The 21374-nt window shown below is 38.4% G+C and overlaps 1 protein-coding gene across 2 annotated transcripts in view; it reads left to right on the top strand.

Annotated features, from left to right (window-relative positions):
- ITGA8 (integrin subunit alpha 8) overlaps positions 1–21374 on the top strand; it is a 196493-nt gene that overhangs the window by 39723 nt on the left and 135396 nt on the right. For both annotated transcript variants that reach the window (XM_018057147.1, XM_018057148.1), the window contains exons 6-13: positions 154–199; positions 3460–3585; positions 4997–5041; positions 7455–7498; positions 9750–9806; positions 12732–12784; positions 17795–18000; positions 20253–20444. In XM_018057147.1, coding sequence (XP_017912636.1) covers positions 154–199; positions 3460–3585; positions 4997–5041; positions 7455–7498; positions 9750–9806; positions 12732–12784; positions 17795–18000; positions 20253–20444 — 769 coding nt within the window. The remainder of the gene's footprint in view (positions 1–153; positions 200–3459; positions 3586–4996; positions 5042–7454; positions 7499–9749; positions 9807–12731; positions 12785–17794; positions 18001–20252; positions 20445–21374) is intronic.

The raw sequence follows: 21374 nt of genomic DNA, 5'->3' as shown, positions 1-21374 counted from the left end.
ACTCATGTACACCTGTGGCGGATTCATGTATGGCAATGTATGGCAAAACCAATACAGTATTGTAAAGTAAAAAAATAAAAATAAAATAAAATGACTTGCTTAAAAAAAAAAAATCTCAGTTTTTCAATTGTTATTGCTGTTTCTGTTTTGTAGAATGGAGACCTTATAGTTGGAGGCCCTGGAAGTTTTTATTGGCAAGGTATGTCCTGTTAGCAGAGAAGAAATCCCCTTGGTTGTTTCTAACAAGGAGATGAAACAGAAGTAACATCAAGTGCTGACTTTTTATTATGTTAATTTTATCTCCAAATTGTTAGTTTCTCCAGTGAAGGAAGCATCATTTCAGTTTGCGTTGATACTCTGTGATATAAATGATACTTTACAATACTGTGACAACTACATTCCTTTATTCAATAAATGCATATTGAGGCCATGCCAGACTTTGTGCTGGATGCTGAGGATACAGTAATGAGTAGGAACTTGCAGAGGTTACCAGCTGGAACTTTTTGGCCAGCCTAATGCTTGAGAAACTCCAGGCACGATACTAGCAAGGAAAGGTATGTTAAGACAGGGCTGTGAGAGCATAGGAGGCTTCTCTGGGGTGGTCCCATGCAGGGGTGTCATGTCCTCTGAATGCTGGCTGACAGATGAAATATAACCTGTGCTCTGCAGTGAAAGCACCAAGTCCTAACCACTGGACCACCAGAAAAATCCTACAAATATGTTTCGGTCTTTTGTAACTGAATAGGTGTAGGTGAATCCTAGTCCCTGAGATGGAGAACACTGGAAGACGAAAGACGATGGGGTGGGAGGGGGCTGGGGAAGGCAGATGATAAGTTTGCTTTTGGTTATGTTGAATATGAACATGTCTGAGATGTCCAAGACTTTTCATAGAAGTATTTAGATATGTGAGCGTAAACTCAGAGACGATATCTAGGCTAAAATAAGAACTAGCATACTGGTGATAACTGAAGCCAGGAATGTGAATGGGATGCCTAAAGAGAGATTACAGAGAATACAGACAATTTGGCGGTCAAGTTTAGCATAAAGATAGAGTAGAATGAGAGAGAGATGAATAGTTGAGTGAAGTGGTTTTTGTTTTTAATGGAAGACACCTGATCGTGTTTAAAAAGCCAACGTGAAAGATACAGGTGAGATCGATTTATGGTAAAATTTTACATGAAATTACTGTACTGTTTAGCTTAATTCATAAGCATACTGATATAAACATCAAAGAATTAACCTTTGAAGCCTGGAAACATTATTTTGTAAACTGGAAAGTAATATATTTTGTGTAGGGGTTGAATAAAACATGTGTGTTTGAAAAGATTTTGTTCTAAATCACTTGATTAATTTCACATAATTCTTTCTTTACGTTGAAAAAAGGGTATTATACCAATGATAGACTGAAAATCAGCCCTATCAAGGGCACAGGGATTTGTCTGAGACAGATACTTTAAATTTTTACTCAGTCTTAAGATTATATCTATAGAAGCAACTAAAGGAAATAAACAAAGACAGTGTGTTCATGGAAAGAGGGAGAGGGTATTCAACTTTTACCCACAGAAAATTGGCACATTGTACAGACATTGTTCAGAAACGCATGTGTAAATACAATCATCTTAATATAAGAGCAGTCATTTCAGTCACGGCCACTTGGAGATAGTTATGGCCTGGTTGAACAGTTTTATTCTTTTGGAACTTCAAACAGAAAAACTGTGGGAATGGGTGAATTCCCAAGGAATAATTTGGCTTTAAATTTAATATTCAGTGTTAGTCTCTTGAAAGCAGTCCTCCAGTTTTCTCCCAAAGAACATGAGATCACACTTTTTCCTTAGATGTCCATAATACATATGGGAATGCATAGAAGTTTTAGTGGAACATTGCTTGCCGTCCTTTTGATTCATGTCTATCTCAATACAATCATGTTTCAAGACTTCTGATAGTGACTTTATTTGGGGAGATTAGCCAGTGTTCTTATCATATCAGTGTTGGCAGCCATGGATTCTCTTTTTGCTAAAACTCTGTATTTACTGGGCCTCGCTGCTTTCCATTGTCTTACTTTTATGTTTTGTGCATATATTTTAGCATAAAGTGTGAATGACTTAGAGATTATGTAATTTCTTCCTTTAGCTTAAGTTGATATGTTTTACAATCTATTAACTTAGTAAGTGATTTAGAGCTAATACATCTGTACTCGGAGAGAACACAAAAAGTATTACTAGAAGGCCAAAAAAGACCTTGTTTGTAATGCAGAATATTCCAACAGCAAAACCCCATGACCTTAGGGAATGTACTCAAACTCTTTCCAGAGGTCCCCAACATTTTTTACGCCAAGGACCGGTTTCATAGAAGATAATTTTTCCACAGACTGGGGGTGGGGGATGGTTTCAGGATGATTCAAGCACAATAGAGTTCACACTCTTATGAGAATCTGATGCCGCCACTGATCTGACGGGAGGCAGAGCTCAGTTGGTAATGTGAGCTATGGAGAGCAGCTATCGATACAGATGACGCTTCACTTGATATCCTGCCTCTTACCTCGGGCTCAGAGACCCCTACTTTAGGCCACAGTTTCCCCATCTGTAACAAGATATATTTTGGCTAGATGATCTCAAAGCTAGAGGGTGTTTCCTATAGCCAGAATAGTCAAGAATGAAAATTTAGTCAAGCAAATTTTGCCTACAGGTGTCCTCACTCTTAGATATGTTTATTATTTGGATGTGGAAGGAGTATGTAAAGGCAGGAGAAAACAGATACAATTAAAGGGTACAGGATTAACAGATGCAGACTACTATATGTGAAAAAAATAAGTAGCAAGGATATACTGGATAGCACAGGGAATTACACCCGTTATCTTGTACTGATCTCTGAAATATTGAATCACTATGCTGCATGCCTGCAACTAACATAGTATTGCAAATCAACTATATTTTGATAGAAAGAAGGGGAAGGTGAGAGGAATCAGGAGATTAGGATTGACATGCATACACTGCCATGTGTAAAACAGATAGCTAGTGGGAAGCTGCTGGGTAGCACAAGAAGCTCAGCTCAGTGCTGTGATGGCCTAGAGGGGTGGGATGGCGGGGGTGGGGTGGGAGGGAGGTCCTAGAGGGGAGGGGGTATTTGTATGCACATAGCTGATTCACTTCATTGTACAGCAGAAACTAACACAGCATTGAAAGCAATTATACTCCAAGAAGAAAACAGAAAAAACATGTTATAGAAAAAAAATTACATAGTTCATCTTTGGTTCTTCTGTCAGCATGGAAAGCTCGAAGCAACTGTTAGTGACTTTACCTTGCAATTCTAGTCAAGGCAGGGAAATTCACTGTCAAAATTGCAGAGCAATCTCATGATCATTTTCAAGAGCATGAATGTTGTTCAAATGCCTTGCGTCTGCATGGGGAGGGCCTGACTCACGCATTCATTCAATTAACCTATTAATCTGTTTGACCACAGGTCAGGTGATCACAGCCAGTATTGCAGATATCATTGCAAACTACTCATTCAAGGATATCCTAAGGAAATTGGCTGGAGAAAAGCAGACAGAAGTGGCTCCAGCTTCCTACGATGACAGTTACCTTGGTGAGATGCATTGCTTGAGATATTTGTGATTTCTCAAAAGAAAAGTATATGAAATGTTGAGGCAAATTTTATCCCTCACTTATCTGATAATATACGGCACCTTATGGAAATTTTCTTAATAGCTTGACGTGGACTCTTAACTTTCTTGTCTTCTGATTCAGCTGTTATATATAATCGACATAGTTTGATAGCTATTTTATAGGCTCCCTGACAGTCTATTGCACATAAAATATTTTGCCAATTGTAGATATTGTGTATCAGTGAGGATGCCCTGTGCTACCTGGACAAAATGATACTAGTCTTTCCCAGTTTCTAGAAAGAACAAAAAACTTTCCAGTTGCTGAAATGGTCTCAAAATGTGCAGCCACCCAATGCCATTTCATCACTATTGTTTCTTTGGTATCGTATTGGCATTTTGATTCCTTAATGAACTTTAAAAAAGTGTAGTTCTCTTTTATCACCTTACCTCATTTTAGAGCCAAGTAAAATTCATGGGGAATCATCATCGAAGGTTCAAGTACAAATTGGCACCTGCTATGGGCACTTGTCATCTACCTCGGCAAGGCTTAAACCATGTGCTGCTGCAGCTGCTGACCTTCAACACCCCCCTGAAAGGAGTTCGGGGTGGAGAGCAGAAATGAGGCGCTCTATACTCTGGGAAAACTGGCAGAACAAGTCTTCAGATAATTAGATATTCTCAGGAGATGATTTTATGAGCCCCAGTTCCTGTATCTCCTCATATCTAGAAAAGCGTGAAATTCCTTCATGGTGACGACTGCTCCTTTTGACTAGCAGAAACTTTCAGTGAAAAATTATGTGCTTGAATGCATATACTCCCTCTTCACCAAAATCACATATATACTTACCTTCCTTCCTAGCTCTTTGGAGCAGTTGCTTAGAGCTATCTGAAATGCTGTCTCCTGAGCTATAGTCCTCATTTTGCCCCCAATAAAACTTAATTTGCAACTCTCACATTGTGCATTTTTCTTAGGTCAGCAAAGGTATAAGAAGTAGGCCTGGTTGGTGATCAGAAATAGCAAAACCTGAGCGTAAGAGTTAGCCTTTTAGAGTAATGATATCTGATTATGATGAATCAGCAGCTCTTGAAATGCAAAGACCACAATTCACATGTAAAGATGGGCAATGGAGCATTCCTGCTGCTAAAAGAGACCTCAAAATCCAATCATGTAGCCACACTCAGAAGGCGCAGATCTATTATACTTCTAAGATTTAGTGTACATCTTGGCTTGATTAGTTTTCCTCTTTATAGAATTCTAGACTTTTATATTACAGTATTTGTCAGGATTTCTGCACCGAGTAGTGCTATGATAGTTCCTTCATGTTTCTAGATTATGGATTATTTGTAAAGGCATCAAACATCTGATTCTCTTGTCTCTTTTCTTTAAAACAGGATATTCAGTTGCTGCTGGGGAATTTACTGGGGACTCTCAGCAAGGTAAGAGACATGGTTGAAATCAAGCCATCTATAAAATATGGGAAAAGTAGAGTGATCTGAAAAAACTCTTTTAGGAATGTGATTTTTAAATGATTCTGAAACTTTTAATCAATATTACATTTGAATAATCTTATAGCATTGTAGCCATATGAGGCTGCAAGCTCCAAAGTTCCTAGTATGATGGTTGATTTCTATTTTTTTCCCCAAACTTATTTATTTTTTATTGAAGAAAAATTACTTCACAATACATTTCTGTTTTTTTAACGAAATTCTGAATGTTTATGGGATGTGAGAAGCAGTGGTTGCCATGTATCTCAGATGGCATAATACCCCTTCATTTTTATTATTTGACAAGTCCGATCCTGAAATAAGTCAACTCCATTTTCTCTGACCATGGTGTCTTTAGGTGCCCATAGTAAACATCCATACATGTATCTATACTTGTACCCGTGAAGCTGGAATGTAGTGTAAGACCTAGAGTCTCTACGCAAAACTCAACATCGCTATTTGAATGGCTTTTGCAAACTTATTGTGCTTATACCTGAACTCCTGATCATTCCATTTAAACGTGCTCTCCCTTCCATCAGCTCCATCACAGTAAGTAACAATGCCATCCTCCAAGCTGCTCAAGCAGAGTACCTTGCAAGTCAGCCTTGGATTGTGCTCTTTCCTCCACTCCCTACCCTTATCCAATCCATGAGCCAATTCTGCTAACTAAACTCAAAAGACAGCCAGAATCTGACTCTCACTTCCTCCACAGCTACCACTCTCAGGTCTCCATCAGCACGTTTGCAGTAGCTTCCTAACTGGTCTCCCTGCTCTCATCTTTGCCCTCCTGTAGTCTAGATCCAGTAGGCAACTGGTCCTTTAGGAACAGAAGTCACATTGTGTTACTTCTTTGCTGAATGATTCCTCAATTCATTCAGTGTAAATCCTGAGTCTTCACAATGACCTAAGAGACTCTGTTCATGAGAGCCGATTTACTTTAACCTCATCTCCTTACCCTTTACTCCTCACCCCAGCCATCCTGCCCTCCTTGCTGTTCTTGGAATTCTCCAGACACACGTCTACCTCAGGACCTTTGCACGTGATGCTCCTTCTGATTAGAACGTATATCTCCCAGATCTCCATAATATTTACTCCCTCACTTTCTTCAGTTTTCACTAACCTGTCATCTTCTTGCCAAGACCTCCCCAACCACCAGGTAAATCATAATTCCTTCTTCCTCCCAATTTGAACATCCCCAGTACCATTTTACCTGCTTAGTTCTTCTACTCTACACTCATCCCCTTCTAACACGACATTAATGGACTCTACTTTTCAAATTAACTGCCTCTTTCAGCTCAAGTGTAAACTTTATGAGAGTAGAGAATTTTGTCTTCATTCCCTGCGGTAGCCTATGATTGCTTGTCAATGTTGATTGAATGACTGAATTTACTGATACTACTTAAAAGTCCAGCATCTAAACCCAAATGAATCTTCTCTGATTATTAACACTCCAAGAGCATGAATGCCCAGCTCTGCTGGAGTTTAGTATATGGGGTAGAATTAATGCTAGAATTTGTGCTATACATTTAGGAGCAGGTTTGAGGAAAGGGAAATTTGAATGGAAGGGGACTTTTTTTTCCAGGCTCCCTTCCTTTAAATTAAACTAACATTTTAACCCCAAATGAATCAAAGGATAGTTTAGATTTACAGAACTGAGAACTGGAAAGATCTTTGATAATCAATGAGTTCCAACTCCTGTCTTTTGCAGGTGACTGGAAAAAGTTAGGTTCAAGGATTGATCCTGGGTTTATGGAAGACCCAAGGACTAAAACCATTGCTTTCAGAATCTAGAGCCATATCATTGTGCATTGGAACATTCGGTCCCCTTTCCACCAGAGTTGCTGCTTCTATCTCTATTATCAAAGCTTCCTTCTTTGCATACTCTTGGCTATGAGGATGCCCTAGAATTCTGTTCCAGGGTGGCCAGGCTCAATCATTTATTATATGTGGTTTTTCCTTAGGTAACTGAAATTGCTTGAACACTGTCCCTTAGTGGGACAGGAGATGTTATTTTGTACACTAGCACAGGAGACTAGTTCAGAAGACAGTGAAAGCTGGAGAAACCAGAGTGAGAGATTTAACTGACAAATCACACACAGATCTGAGAAGGCAGGCTTATGTCCTAGAGGCTGAAACGCATGGAGGCTCTGGTGGAGACAGGTGATTCTCAAAGTACAACTTTTTGAGTCCTGTTTTCTTTTTCTGTAGCAAAGGCAAAATCCAATGCAAAACTGTAACTTCAAACTTCCAGCTGTCCACGTGATCCATGATAATTACTTATTTAAAAAGTATCAGCTTACCTGATTTGTTGAATAGCTTTAAAGTAGACTGTGTAATTTACCTTCTAAATGACTTTTCATCACAGAATTGGTTGCTGGAGTTCCAAGAGGCGCACAGAATTTTGGATATGTGAGTACTAAGAATGTGTTATAGGATATTTTGCATATGTGCAAAGAATCATTTTTTAAAAATCATTTTAAAGATTTAAATCTTTGAAATCTTTTAAAGTGCCCTTAAAGATCCACACTTGTTTGCTTATGAAAAGGGAGGCTAGATTCTTTTCCGACCCATGTATAGGATCAACTCCATCATTTGTGGGACCCAGTATGAAGTGAAAATGCCTGGCCCCTTGTTTGAAATTCTTAAGGATTTCAGGACAGTGACAGCTGGGCTATCCAAAGGATAGGGCTCATCTGAGTGTGGGGCCCTGCCTGACTGCAGAGGTCACATACCCGTGAAGTTAGCCCTGTCCTTGTGCATAATTTGGGAGTAATTGCAGAGGATCCCATTGTTGACATAAGCATCATTTTAATATGCCTCACACAGTAAACACAATAAGGTTGATTGTTATGTCACTAGTGTATTAGTTTTCAAGGGCTGTCATAAGAAATGACCCCAAATTGGGTGGCTGATAACAACATTAATTTGTTCTCTCCCAGTTCGGTTCGGTCGCTCAGTCGTGTCCAACTTTTTGCGACCCTATGAATCACAGCGCGCCAGGCCTCCCTGTCCATCACCAACTCCTGGAGTTTACTCAGACTCACATCCATCGAGTCAGCGATGCCATCCAGCCATCTCATCCTGAGTCGTCCCCTTCTCCTCCTGCCCCCGATCCCTCCCAGCATCAAAGTCTTTTCCAATGAGTCAACTCTTTGCATGAGGTGGCCAAAGTATTGGAGTTTCAGCTTTAGCATCATTCCTTCCAAAGAAAACCCAGGGTTGATCTCCTTCAGAATGGACTGGTTGGATCTCCTTGCAGTCCAAGGGACTCTCAAGAGTCTTTTCCAACACCACACTTTAAAAGCATCAATTCTTTGGTGCTCAGCCTTCTTCACAGTCCAACTCTCACATCCATACATGACTACTGGAAAAACCATAGCCTTAACTAGATGGACCTTAGTCGGCAGAGTAATGTCTCTGCTTTTGAATATGCTATCTAGGTTGCTTATAACTTTTCTTCCAAGGAATAAGCATCTTTTAATTTAGGAGGTTGGAAATCTGAAATCAAGGTGTGATGGCAAGGTCATGCTCCCTCCCACACACAAGGGAGAGGACTCTTCCTGCCTCTTCCAGCTTCAAGTGGCTCTGCCTTCCCTTGGCATGTGGCAGTTTCACCCCCATCTCTGCCCTGGCCTCCGTGTAGTCTTCTTCCATCTATGTCTGTGTGTCCTCTCCTCCTTTTATAAGGACACCTGTCATTGGACACAGCTGCTAAGTCCCTTCAGTCATGTCCGACTCTGTGTGACCCCATAGACGGCAGCCCACCAGGCTCCCCAGTCCCTGGGATTCTCCAGGCAAGAACACTGGAGTGGGTTGCCATTTCCTTCTCCAATGCATGAAAGTGAAAAGTGAAAGTGAAGTCGCTTAGTTGTGTCCGACTCTCAGTGACCCCATGGACTGCATCTCACCAGGCTCCTCCGTCCATGGGATTTTCCAGGCAAGAGTACTGGAGTGGGGTGCCATTGGACACAGGGCCCACCCTAAATCCACTATGATTTCATTTCAAGATCCTTAACTTTACTTATTTCATCTACCGAGACCCATAAGCTCATCTTCTGAAGTTCTGGAAAGATATGAATTTTAGAGAGCTACTATTCACACCCATTACACTAGTTGCCATAAAAATAGGAAAAGAACATAAGTAGATCTTATGAAAAGAAAAGCATTTAAAATACTTCTTAAAAGTCTGGTCAGTCTGTAATAACTATAGATTTTAGGCTGGCTGTATAGAGTTGAAAAGGAATATTTTTGCTATATGTATAACACTTTCAAATTTCTTTCTTTTTTTTTTTTTTGCAAGAAGCCATAATCATCAATGTCCCATAATAGCATATGTACAGAAATGAAATTTAGACTAAATTTTTGATTAGATTAACTGACCATCAAATTAGTTGCTCTCAGCATTCTTGAATTCAAATATCATTTCTTTACATCCAATTAGTGACTTGCATTCTGTCAGAAAGGATTCCAGAAACCATAAATAAAAAGTTCAATTGAATTTTTTTTAAGATCATTCTATAGGCTTACTTTTTTTTTTACATATAGAGCTAACCATTTATGACTTTCCACAAACATTTATAAATGATTTAAGTTATACATTTAAAAAAGTTCTCTAGTTCTATGCCAAATGAAATAACCTATCTAATTTCTCTGATTTCAGGTTTCAATCATTAACTCTACAGATATGACCTTTATCCAGAATTTCACTGGTGAACAGGTAAAGACATTTTAATGTCAAATAGTGAATGTCACTCTTATAATATTCATATTATTCATTCATAAAATAAATATTTACCTAGTACTTACTATGTTCTAGAAACTCTTCTAAGCAGTAGGAGTGTAACCATGTATCAGACAAGATCCCAACTCTAACGCAGCACTACAGGGGAGGCAGTTGAGGAGATAACAGTTAATTAATAAACAAGTATGTGCCCATGATGATCCCAGATACTGCTAGGTGATGTAAAGGCAGAATATGCTTCCTAAAAGCTAGTGGGAAGCTGCTATATAGCACGCAGGGTTTTGTGGGGACCTAAATGGATAAGATGGGGCATGGAGTAGGAGGGTGGTCCAAGAGGGAGGGGATATATGTATACATACAGCTGATTCACCTCATCATACAACAGAGACTAACACAATATTGTAAAACAGCTATACCCTAATTAATTTTCCAAAAAGCCACTAATTGCTGAAATCTGATATCAGTCCTATTATGTTGCAGTCCTGTATGTAATCTGCCTGGTGATTAGTTCTGGGTACCCGCCTTCCCTCTGAGAAGACAAAAGCTTCTTCTGGGTTCCACATATTGGTCGGAATCAACGGGTCTGGACTCTCCTCCTGCCCTCATAGTAAATGGAACCCTCACCAACCCCAAAATATATGGAAGATGACAAAGTGTCTGATTCCGGTCCCTTCCTCCCAGGGACTAGATTTTTGCCCCTTACCCGCTGTCACTGGCTAGGGTCTTATCAATGGGTAAATTCTCTGAAAGCAGGCTGCTGGTATCCTCATGACCTGGGGTCACACTTCATCCCCCACTCTGGGTTTTCCTGGGTCTTATGACCTGTTGAAATTTGTCACATTTTTTTTAAACGATGAATGTGGCCCTGTTGTGTTAGAGAGGCAATTCTGAACTGAATTAGTCTCTCTAGGCCACCAACTTTCTCTCCTAACCACCAACCCAGGTTCTGGAGCTTCTAGAAGCCTCGCATTTGAATCTGGCCAAGTGACTGTCTTGGCCTGCTGGATCCCAGAAGCATCCAGGTTTAAGATCCTGAAATGCTCAGCTCTTAGCTAGACACAGAAATTTGGAATCATATATTTGTCAAGCAATTTTGATAGTTTTTTGTTAAGAATACGGAGCATTTTTGACATTTCTGCCCCAACTGGGGCTTTAGTCTATCCATGACTGTGCAGTTTTCAACAAAGCATTTAACAATGTCTCTCATAAGACTCTTGTGGTAAATACAGAGATATAAGGCTGTGATGATTGTGCAATTGGGTGAATTTATACATTTTGAACAACTATTTTCAAGTGGTGATAATTAATGGTGTATGAAAATATGGCAAGACTTCTCTATTGTCTTTTTGTTTTACATTTTTATCATTAAAAACTCCTTAAACATTGTTAAATTCAGCCTTTCTGTAACTTTTCATCCTCAATACCACCTAGTTCTTCAATCTTGAACCTCAGAATTTAATACATAAATGATGAAATTCCTCTGAGTGAGGTCACAGTGCCACACAGGAATAAGAATTTCACTACATGTGTGCGGAATAAAGAAAAGATGTGAGAGAACTGAATTACTGCATGACACAGTCAAAGGAGGCATTCATTTCCTCAACAAAGAGAATTTTGCACCTGGTCCCTGGGGCTTAGTCCATAAACATACTGTAGACTGGATGGCTAAAGCAACAAACATTTATTTCTCATGGTTCTAGAGTTTGAGAAGTCTAAGATCAAAGGGTAGTCAGATTTTGTGTCTGGTGAGAGCCTGCTTCCTGGTTCACAGCCAACTTCTCACTATGTCCTCACATGGAGGAAGGGACAAGGCAGCTCTGTGGGGTTCCTTTTCTATGGACACTCATCCCATTCATGAAGGCTCCACCCTCATGACCTAATTACTCCCGAAGGCCCCACCTCCTATAACAACTGTATATGTTTGGAATAGAGAAAAGAGGTGGCAGAATTAAATTATTGTGTTATACTTGTTAACTCATCTATTTCTTTCTTTTGCAAAGAGTATCTGGCACCTACCCTGAGTTACACCTGGTCAGACAGTGCAGAAACAAGAGCAACACAGGCCAAGATCTCTGCCTTCCATGGAGCACACTTTACAGCAGGCTATAGGCTGGTTAGATTTGGAGGTGATCAGAGGCTACATAAGCTAAGGTGTTGGATGGCAAATGTGGGAATGAAAAACCCTGGCAGGCAAAAACTATGGGCCAAATCTGAAAAGATTATAAATCTTGAAAGCGTAGGTTGAAAAACAAAAATATAAGAGCTAGAATGTGGAGAGATTAGGTATACTGGTCACACTCACAAATGACTTAGAAACCTTCACAGATGATAAACTCAGTTTGAATTGATACTGAGACATGGTTTAGCCACAAATGAAAACCTTTTTATGCTTCAATGGTGCAAAGAGACCAAAGCAGAGAGTGTCTGTCCTGCTTAACCTCTGTCAGTGTGCTCATGAGGGGTCATCTTTTCTTTGGTATCACATATCTGTAAGCAAGATGGTGGGCTGCAATCATTTCCATGTGAGATTTCATATGGAAATGGAATTAGATTTATTCTGTGATGTTCAAGATTGCAGAACTAGGCAGGAGGATTGAGGACTAGATATTATAGAAGGACCAGTTTTAGCAAAAAGTGTTCTAAAAGTTGTATCTGCAAATTGAATGGATTGATTGTTGAACATCTCCAGAGGTTGTCCGAGCAGATGTCTGGGCTGTTGTGAGGAGCATTCATTATGCGTTAGGTCAGGGGTTAAACTAAATGACTCTAAGACTCTGTCCATGTCTAAGGGTCTATGAATTTAAATGCAAAAAATGTGCTGCAATGTAGCTAATCTTTCAGGGAAAATTGAGAGATGACTTTTTGAACACAAAATATGTTATTTATGGTTTTTCTTTGCAGATGGCATGTTATTTTGGATATACAGTTGCAGTATCAGATGTTAACAATGATGGGTAAGTTTATAAGAACTTCCTCACTCACTGAATATTATAGTCATCCTTAAAGATGTTATACTTTTTTCTTCATGAAATACATCCTTCTATATTTCCTCAACAAAATAGAGGCTCTCTTGTTGTTGTTGTTTTTTTTTTAGTTCAGGGCAAGAGGATATAACTACTGAAGAACTCTCTATCATCCTTTTTAATGTCTTTGCCACATCTGCACTTCTAAGAAAACACTATTTTACTTAGTTTTATCTTTAATTTCATGAATTGAATAGTCCTTGGCCATTTGAAACCCAGAACCATTGAGGAATTTGCTTATCTCTCTTTTTAGCACATGATTTATTCATAAAATATTTGCATATAAATATTGTTTCTCCTGTTATTGCATACTAGAGACATCCATGCAGAAGGTAAAATAATAATGCTATTTTTTCAGATTATGGTAGTAAATTACAGTTGAACTTGGATCAAACAGCATGAAAAATTATGGTTGTGTTTAAGTCATTACTTCAAAGAAACTTATTATTGAGCATCTCTCTGATCCACTAAAAGCACCTGACAGGTTGAACAAATGATTAAATAAGAAAACCAATAAACTGAGATGAACTGATTACCCATCCAACATGTATTGTTGGAGCACCTACTATATACCAGACATAGTTCTTGGGTGCTCAGAATGTAGCGATGAATAAGAAAGAATCGGGCTCTGCTTTCATGGAACTTACATTTTCATAAGAAGCACAGCTCTGAAAAATCTTATCTGTGTTCCCAGATCTGGGTTAAGCACTTTAGATACATCGTTGATAGACATTAGCTATGACCTCAATATAGCTAGAAATGAACTTTATTTGTTATGTGATGGCGTATGATTGGAGATAAGTTTGGTAACTTTTGTATCTTTTGGAAAATATCTTTTTATTATTCTTTCATTCAACATATATCTGTTGAGCATCCTTTTAACACCAGCTCTGTTCTAGCACTTAAACCTGTTTAAGTCTTTACTCTATTTTGGCTTTGATGAGAATCTGTTTATTAAATGTGCATTTTATTAGTTTCCATTATTTTTATAAAGAAATTCAGACTTCTACTTTACAAAAATATAAAATCATAATTTCAGTTATTTTCACTCAAAGAACTTTAATATTGTCCTTAATGATGCTAAAAAAAAATTGGTTATCAATGGTTTTTATTGTCATGGCCTATAAGAAAAATCAGTTTGTTGGATTATATTAAAACTAGGCATACTAGGTTGCTGTATTTCACTGTCATTAGTTTAACTCATAAATAATTTTAGAGAGTCTATAATTCCCAAAATTTTTTAAATTCACAAAGCCCTTTCTAGCTTTCCCAGCATTTATCAGTGATTAAGGAATGATAAGTGAACATTATTTAGCAGAGTTCAATATTAGAATTGAAATTTAATTCTTATTCTTTACCCGATCTCTAGTTTTCCCAAATCTTTCAAGTCCTGGACCCGAGTGAATGTTGTGCAGTGACTCAGACTAGGGTTAAGAACATCATCGAGCTAATTGATCATTCACGGTTCAGAAGTTAGGACCCAGGTTCTGTGGGATTGAAGCAGACTTTCCTTTCTCCATCTGAGGGATAATTAAGTACTGGTGTATGTGAGATCACCTAGTAAACATGTCATCCTATCTATCTACTATGCAACAAAAGCAAAGTCCCTACAAATGCTTCAAAACCCACCACTGGGGAAAAAAGGTGGTGTCATTAACTAATGTAACCAAATTAATAAACTGGTGAGGATTTCCCCAGTATCTTCTTTATTTAAAGAAACACCCAGGTATCAGAAGTGGGCTTCAAAAATTTAGACTAAACAGCTGTGTGCATGCTGACTGGTCATTGATAGGGTCAAGCCTGGGACTGTTTTGAAAATATTCACAAGCTGCTGAAATTAATTTCAGTTTAGTTATCTTAAAACAGCCAGAGCAATGAAGTCTTTCTGTGTAAACTCTGTTAGGAATTTCTGGACAAACTTAACAACAAAGGGAGATAGTATTTTCCTCTTGAACTTAAGCAGATCTGTTTTTTATTTTCTTATGGCTTTTTGACCCTTTTAGTATTTATACTATTTCAGAAATTCACAGAAATACAATTTAATCCATTGGATTGTTCTAGCCTCAGCAGATCTCAAAGGAGCTAAATTTAGAGATTCTTAGCAGTTGGTTAACTTGAGAGCACTTTAGAGGAAATTTATTTGAAAGGAAGCAGCTTTGAATAACTGTGTTTTGGTGCCAGATTTAGTCTAAGTGGATTCTGTCATAGAGGAGAAATCGTTATGATGTGATTAAGTAGAAAATCTAGAAAATTAAAGCATAAAGAAGCTGCAGATTAAATTGATTTCTGTAATGTAATTGATAAGCCATATTAGTTTTTGCTTGTCATAAAATAATTATATTGATTAGATATCAATTCTAATATAAAGCCTCCTAACCTGCCTTCTCTTAATAAATAACTACATTCTGAAAATCAGTCTTGGGTATTAGCATACACTAAGAACTGTTGAGAAAGAAGAAGAAATGGAAAATTTTATGGGTTAAAGTTAAATCAACATATTAAATACTATTTGGCTGTAGAAAACTTAGATTCAGATTCTTCATAATGAATATTCTCATTGATGGGTTCCCTCATCCCCTACCTCTCTCAGTATATTTATGCTTTTCTCTTCAGAAAAAATATTTATAATGTTTTGTCTCTAACAACACATGAAAGGATGAGAACCTGCGCCTTACATTATATTATTAGAGTGGACAAAATACTTTTTTAGACATAAAAAAGAGACACAAATAAATACATAGAAACTGAAAGAAAACTATGCTGAAATATTAGACAATTCAGATAAGATGAAGTTGAGTGTATATATCCTACTTTTATACCTTAGATCTCATCCAAACCTCCACATGACCCAAGCAGAGAAGGTGGCTTTTAGTGAAAACCTCATCATAAATAGTATTTCTTCATCATTGTTCTTTTTGAGATTAAGTAATATTATATATGTATATTTTTAGAATAGTACCCAGCTGTTATACAACTGCTTTTTCAGAAGTTCAGTGAAAAGCATCCTTACTACTAAATACTGTTAAACTTTAAACTTGAATTGAGTCTATTCAAAAAAAGGATTTGAAAAATAAATTTTGAAATAGGCTAATAGCATGCATGGCCTACTGCAAGAGTTTTTCAGTGGCTTTTTGGCCTGTGGGTTCATACTTAGAAATACATTTGACATTGCAACCCAGAATACACACACAACTGAAACAAAAGGTTTCATGGAACAGTATTTACTCTATTATGTGCAATGCATTCACTCATATTTTCTATTCTATTTCATTTTTCAAAATTGCTTGTCAAGACCATTAAATTGACTTCACAATTCACTAATGAGTTGTAAATCAAGATTTTAAAACACCAGCCTAAACAATAATATATACTGTGACAGTTAAGTAGTATTATTGCTAACATAAAATAATATTGACACTAAGTGCAAAATATTCTACAAGGCACATTGAACCAATTGAATCCAAGACAGTTATTGTCTCTCAGCTTTATGAGAACACAATTATAAATTGAGAACAAATGTCTTTCTCCTTTTTGGCGTTTAGAACATTTTAGACGGCTTACACTTAAATATCTAGGGAACTGTATCTCTATGAAAATAAATCAATGTTGTCATAATCCTCCAAGAATCCAAAGATCACATGGATGTGCTAATCTTTCACAATGATAGGTCGAATAATTTTGCATTTCTAGAACTCCCCAGTGTTGGTGGTGAGAAACACAGTGAGGCAATGTGCCAGTCCCCTGCCATGTCTCTGTCCTCAGGGACCAATTGCATGGCTCTGTTCCTTCTTTGGAGAATGGGAAAATGGTCCCCATCAATCTCTGCACTAGAGAACCAGGGGATTTAGATGTCTTTGAACTACAAGGCTGCAGCACACACAATTAGGTGTTTAACAACTACCTCTTCATCCTGGCAATAATAATAACAGAAATTTTAAAAATAAATAAATAAGAAAATAAAGATTTTCCTCCAAGGAAAATCCTGAGGCATGGAACAACCCCAATCCCTACCTCCCTCTTGGCCCAGACTATGGAAGCAGTGAGCAAATGCATTTGGAATATTTTTAAGAAAATATTTTACCTAGTGGCTTAGTTGGTAAAGAATCCACCTGCCAGTGTAGGAGATGCAGGTTCGATCCCTGGAAAAGCGAAATGGCACCCACTGGGAAGATCCCCTGGAAAAGGAAAATGGCAACCCACTCCACTATTCTTGCCTGGGAAATCCCATGGACAGAGAAGCCTGCCAGGCTATACTCCACAGGGTTACAAGAGTCAGACATGACTGAGAAACTGAACAACCACCACGAGCAGCAATCAATTGCTATTTCTTTCTTGAAATGTAATCAGTCTGAAAAATTATCTCCTAGTTTTCTGTGATAATATCTACTTTCACAAAGGAAAAACCTAAATCTACATTTGGGAGGAAAATTTTGTTTTCTGCCTTTCTAGCCATTTTGAGAACCTTCTCTGGCCTCTGTTTTATTTAAATGAAGTGCCAAAAGAAAAGAGGAGGATAGGCTTTATTTTAAACCTTATCACTGCAAGAAAACTTCATAATATGAATGTACAATTAAATAAATTGTGGACAAATTCTCATCCATGTTTTCAAAAACCTAGTTAAGTCTTTCTGATATGTTTTACTTGTGTAAGTACGTTTCCTGGAAATAGGCTAAAAAGCTGAAGAGAGTGAAATATCTGTGGTTTTCTTAAAGTAGTCATTTTTAACATAGTTTGAAAGGTTCAGTGTGATAATTCAGCAACTCTTATTTTCTTACGGCATTCTATTCTGAAGACATAACAAAGCAATGAAAGAAATATGATGACTGTAAAATGTCTCATGGAAAAGGAAATAAACCAGTGGAAATGTCCCCATCTCATTGATTAGAAGTCTACCCAAAAGCAGCTCATGTCTGTGCTGTTCTCACTCTCTGTTCCCTGCAGGATGGATGACATACTGATTGGGGCACCTCTCTTTATGGAACGTGAATTTGAGAGCAGCCCCAGAGAGGTAGGGCAAGTTTATCTGTATCTGCAAGAGAGCGCCCTCATCTTCAGAGACCCGCAGGTGCTTGCAGGCACTGAGGTTTTCGGGAGATTCGGCAGTGCTGTGGCACATTTAGGAGACCTGAACCAAGATGGATACAATGGTAATTTACACCACTGCATGGAAATTACTTATGCGCCATAAGATCATGTTACTGTTACATGAAGTAAGCAACAGATTTCACGGTGCTGTATGTGAAACAGTTCTTATGATTGGTCTTTAATAAATTATCTAAAATTCCAAGGTAATTTAAGCTCTATTTAGTTTGGGCTAATATAGTTGTTGGGGCTTCCAGATGGCGCAGTGGTAAAGAATCCAGCTGCCAGTGCAGGAGATGCAAGAGATGCGGGTTCGATCCCTGTGTCAGGAAGATCCTCTGGAGGGGAGATGGCAATCCAAGCCAGTATTCTGGCCTGGAAAATTCCATGGACAAAGGAGCCTGCCCCAGGGATCAAACTTAGAATGCCTTCTAAGTACCCTCTCCTCAGTAAAACATGACAGCTCACACAAAACTTTGCATACATTTTCAGGACCTTTAAATTAAGGACCAAGGCATAACGGGTTTCTTGACATTCAAGGGAGTAACAGGATTTTGCTCCAACAAAAGAGCTTAGGGAGTATTCTCATCAAATCAAAGTATTCATTAATACCTTTGGCACATGGTCATGTACTTTTATGATTTCTTTGAAAAACATGTCTCAGCAATGTATGGTAACTTTTAAAGCACCATAAAACATAAAGGCATATTAAAAACTCATGGTTCCAGGGAACTTTTTTCTAAAAAAAAACAAGTTCATCTTCAACTGATTTGTTGCTTTCAAAAACTGCCCTATTCCTGAACACCACATGAAATAAATAATGCTAAATTATTGGTGGAATCATCTTTTTCATTATCTTCTCTTTTGTCTTTTCTCTCAAACCTTTAATGATACTTTTAAGAGCTAAGAGAGACATTCATAATGACCTAAAAGGGGTTCTGCCCCTCTGAGCTTTGGTATCTTTAAAATGATGCCAAAATGGGATGAAACCAGGGGACAGATGTCAACTCATAGACTCAGAGGATATGAGAAAAGTACCCCTTTCCATCTACCATTTGAGAATATATTTATTTTCTGCAACAGGCTGAGTTTTTTGAGAGTTTACCCTTACCTGTTAAGTGAAAGTGGATTTATGATCCTTGTTATATAGTAAAAATCAATTTACAATTTATTTAGTCTTATCAGACTTACTTAGGAACAAAAATAAACAGATGAATGACACAGAATTGTTCTGTTATTGTGTTATTGGTACTCTCTTTCATATAAACCTAAGTAGTTAGATGCAGTGTTTGGAACAATCCTGTTGAACACAATAGGATTTTCAGTTAGTTAGGTGCATTGTTTAGAACAATCCTGTTGAACACAGAAGGTCATTTTCATTTAGTGCTAAGTTTAGTTGGAGACAGTCAATAGGGCTCTTTCCCAGTTTCTCAGAGGCCTTGACTATGAAATGAATCTTGCCTACATCATGGGATGATGTCATCATTCAAGAATATAATCTTTGTGAAAAAATATGTTTATTTCTTTTAACAAGAAACTCTTAAGTGCCCTGCAAATGTGCCTCAACTGGTCTATCCAGCCCGGTGCTCTGACCCAACTCTTCCCCATCCCTTACTAAGTTTCCACGTAGACCACCCTCTGGCTGCTCTTCAGGAGGGCCAAGCTCCTTGCATCCCTGGGCCTTTATACAGTCTTCCCTTCTTCTTGGACTGCTTTTCCTTCTGATTCCACATGGTTCGTTTCATCTTGTCCCCAGACTTCTGTTTTTAGGTCAACCTTACAGACACCTTGTCTGAACACTTCATCTAAAATAAGAATCCAGTCACTCTCCATCACATCAGTATTTTTAAGATCGTCACTTTTCGATCTTTCCTTGATTCTTTGTGTGTGTGTGTGTGTGTGTGTGTGTGTGTGTGTGTGTGTGTGCTTTCAACCATGCTGCACAGCAAATGGGATCTTAGTTTCCCAAACAGGGATTGAACCCGTGCCCCATACACTGGAAGCACAGACTCTTAACCACTGGAAGGGCAGGGAAGTCCCCCCCTGATTATTGCTTTGTTCAAACTGTCTATTCCCTGCACTAGAATATAAACTTTTGAAAATCAGTGTCTGGTTCACCATTGAATCCACTGTACCTAACACATAGTAGGCACTTGGTAAATATTTTTTGGATGGATGAAAGGCAATGGATAATTTCCTCATGCTGTAGTCCTACACATTTTTCTGGAAAACGGAAGAAGCCCTTTGGATTGTTGCTGTTTGTACTTAATTCTCTAAGATTCTTCTTTAATGAGAAATGATGTGTCTCTGTCTGCAGACGTGGCCATTGGTGCACCCTTTGCAGGCAAGGATCAAAGAGGCAAAGTGCTCATTTACAACGGGAACAAGAATGGCTTAAACACTAAGCCTTCCCAGATTCTGCAAGGAGTATGGGCCTCCCAGGCTGTCCCTTCTGGATTCGGCTTTACTTTAAGAGGAGATTCAGACATAGACAAGAATGATTACCCAGGTAAGTTTTTCTTCCTTTTTGCATGACAAAGTCTGCTTCCTAGAAAGGACCATTCTCTGGACCACACAGTATGTTTAAGCAGCTCTCTTGTGCAGCCTGAGCTTGCCCATGGCACAGGTTCTTTGGGTACGATTCTAGAGCAACTTTCAGGAGAGTCTGAAGACAGACAAAACAAACACTCCTTTTCCTGTCAAGAGATGATGTTAAGAAAGCAAGTTGGCTTTAAAAAAAACTTCATTGGACATAAAACTTTTCAACTTTGTAGCAAAAATTTTTATTTGAAACCCGAAGTAATCTGGTCTCCATCTACCAAGACAGCTTACGTTAGAGTTCTTTTTAGACTGATTTATTTTAACCCTATAATTCCCTGTTGAGCTCATAGTTCTATGAATTGACTTATGAACCTCAACATTTCTATCCTAAAACTCATGGTTTGGGAGCATAAATATTTTCCACCCATGTTTGGGGGTTGTCCAAAGATAGATTGTTTTAAAGCAAAGCAAAAGGAACTGGTTCTTTTTGGTAAACAATTCTTGATTGCCTAATTCATTGTGAGGATTCATCAGGAATCCATGTAGCACAGCAAGATAATTCATGTTTTATGCATGCTGTCAGAGAGTACGGATTTTTCTTAAAGGATTGTTTCAGTAATCAGGGTTATTAGCAGAGAACATTAGACTTCTTGGTTTTGTGGTTCAGTTCTGCGCCGAAGAACTGATGCTTTTGAACTGCGGTATTGGAGAAGACTCTTGAGAGTCCCTTGGACTGCAAGGAGATCCAACCAGTCCATTCTAAAGGAGATCAGCCCTGGGTGTTCTTTGGAAGAAATGATGATGCTAAAGCTGAAACTCCAGTACTTTGGCCACCTCATGTGAAGAGTTGACTCATTGGAAAAGACTCTGATGCTGGGAGGGATTGGGGGCAGGAGGA

This window comes from Capra hircus, chromosome 13 (assembly GCF_001704415.2).
Source record: "Capra hircus breed San Clemente chromosome 13, ASM170441v1, whole genome shotgun sequence".
Classification (NCBI taxonomy): Eukaryota; Metazoa; Chordata; class Mammalia; order Artiodactyla; family Bovidae; genus Capra; species Capra hircus.
This window is presented reverse-complemented; position numbering and strand designations above follow the sequence as displayed.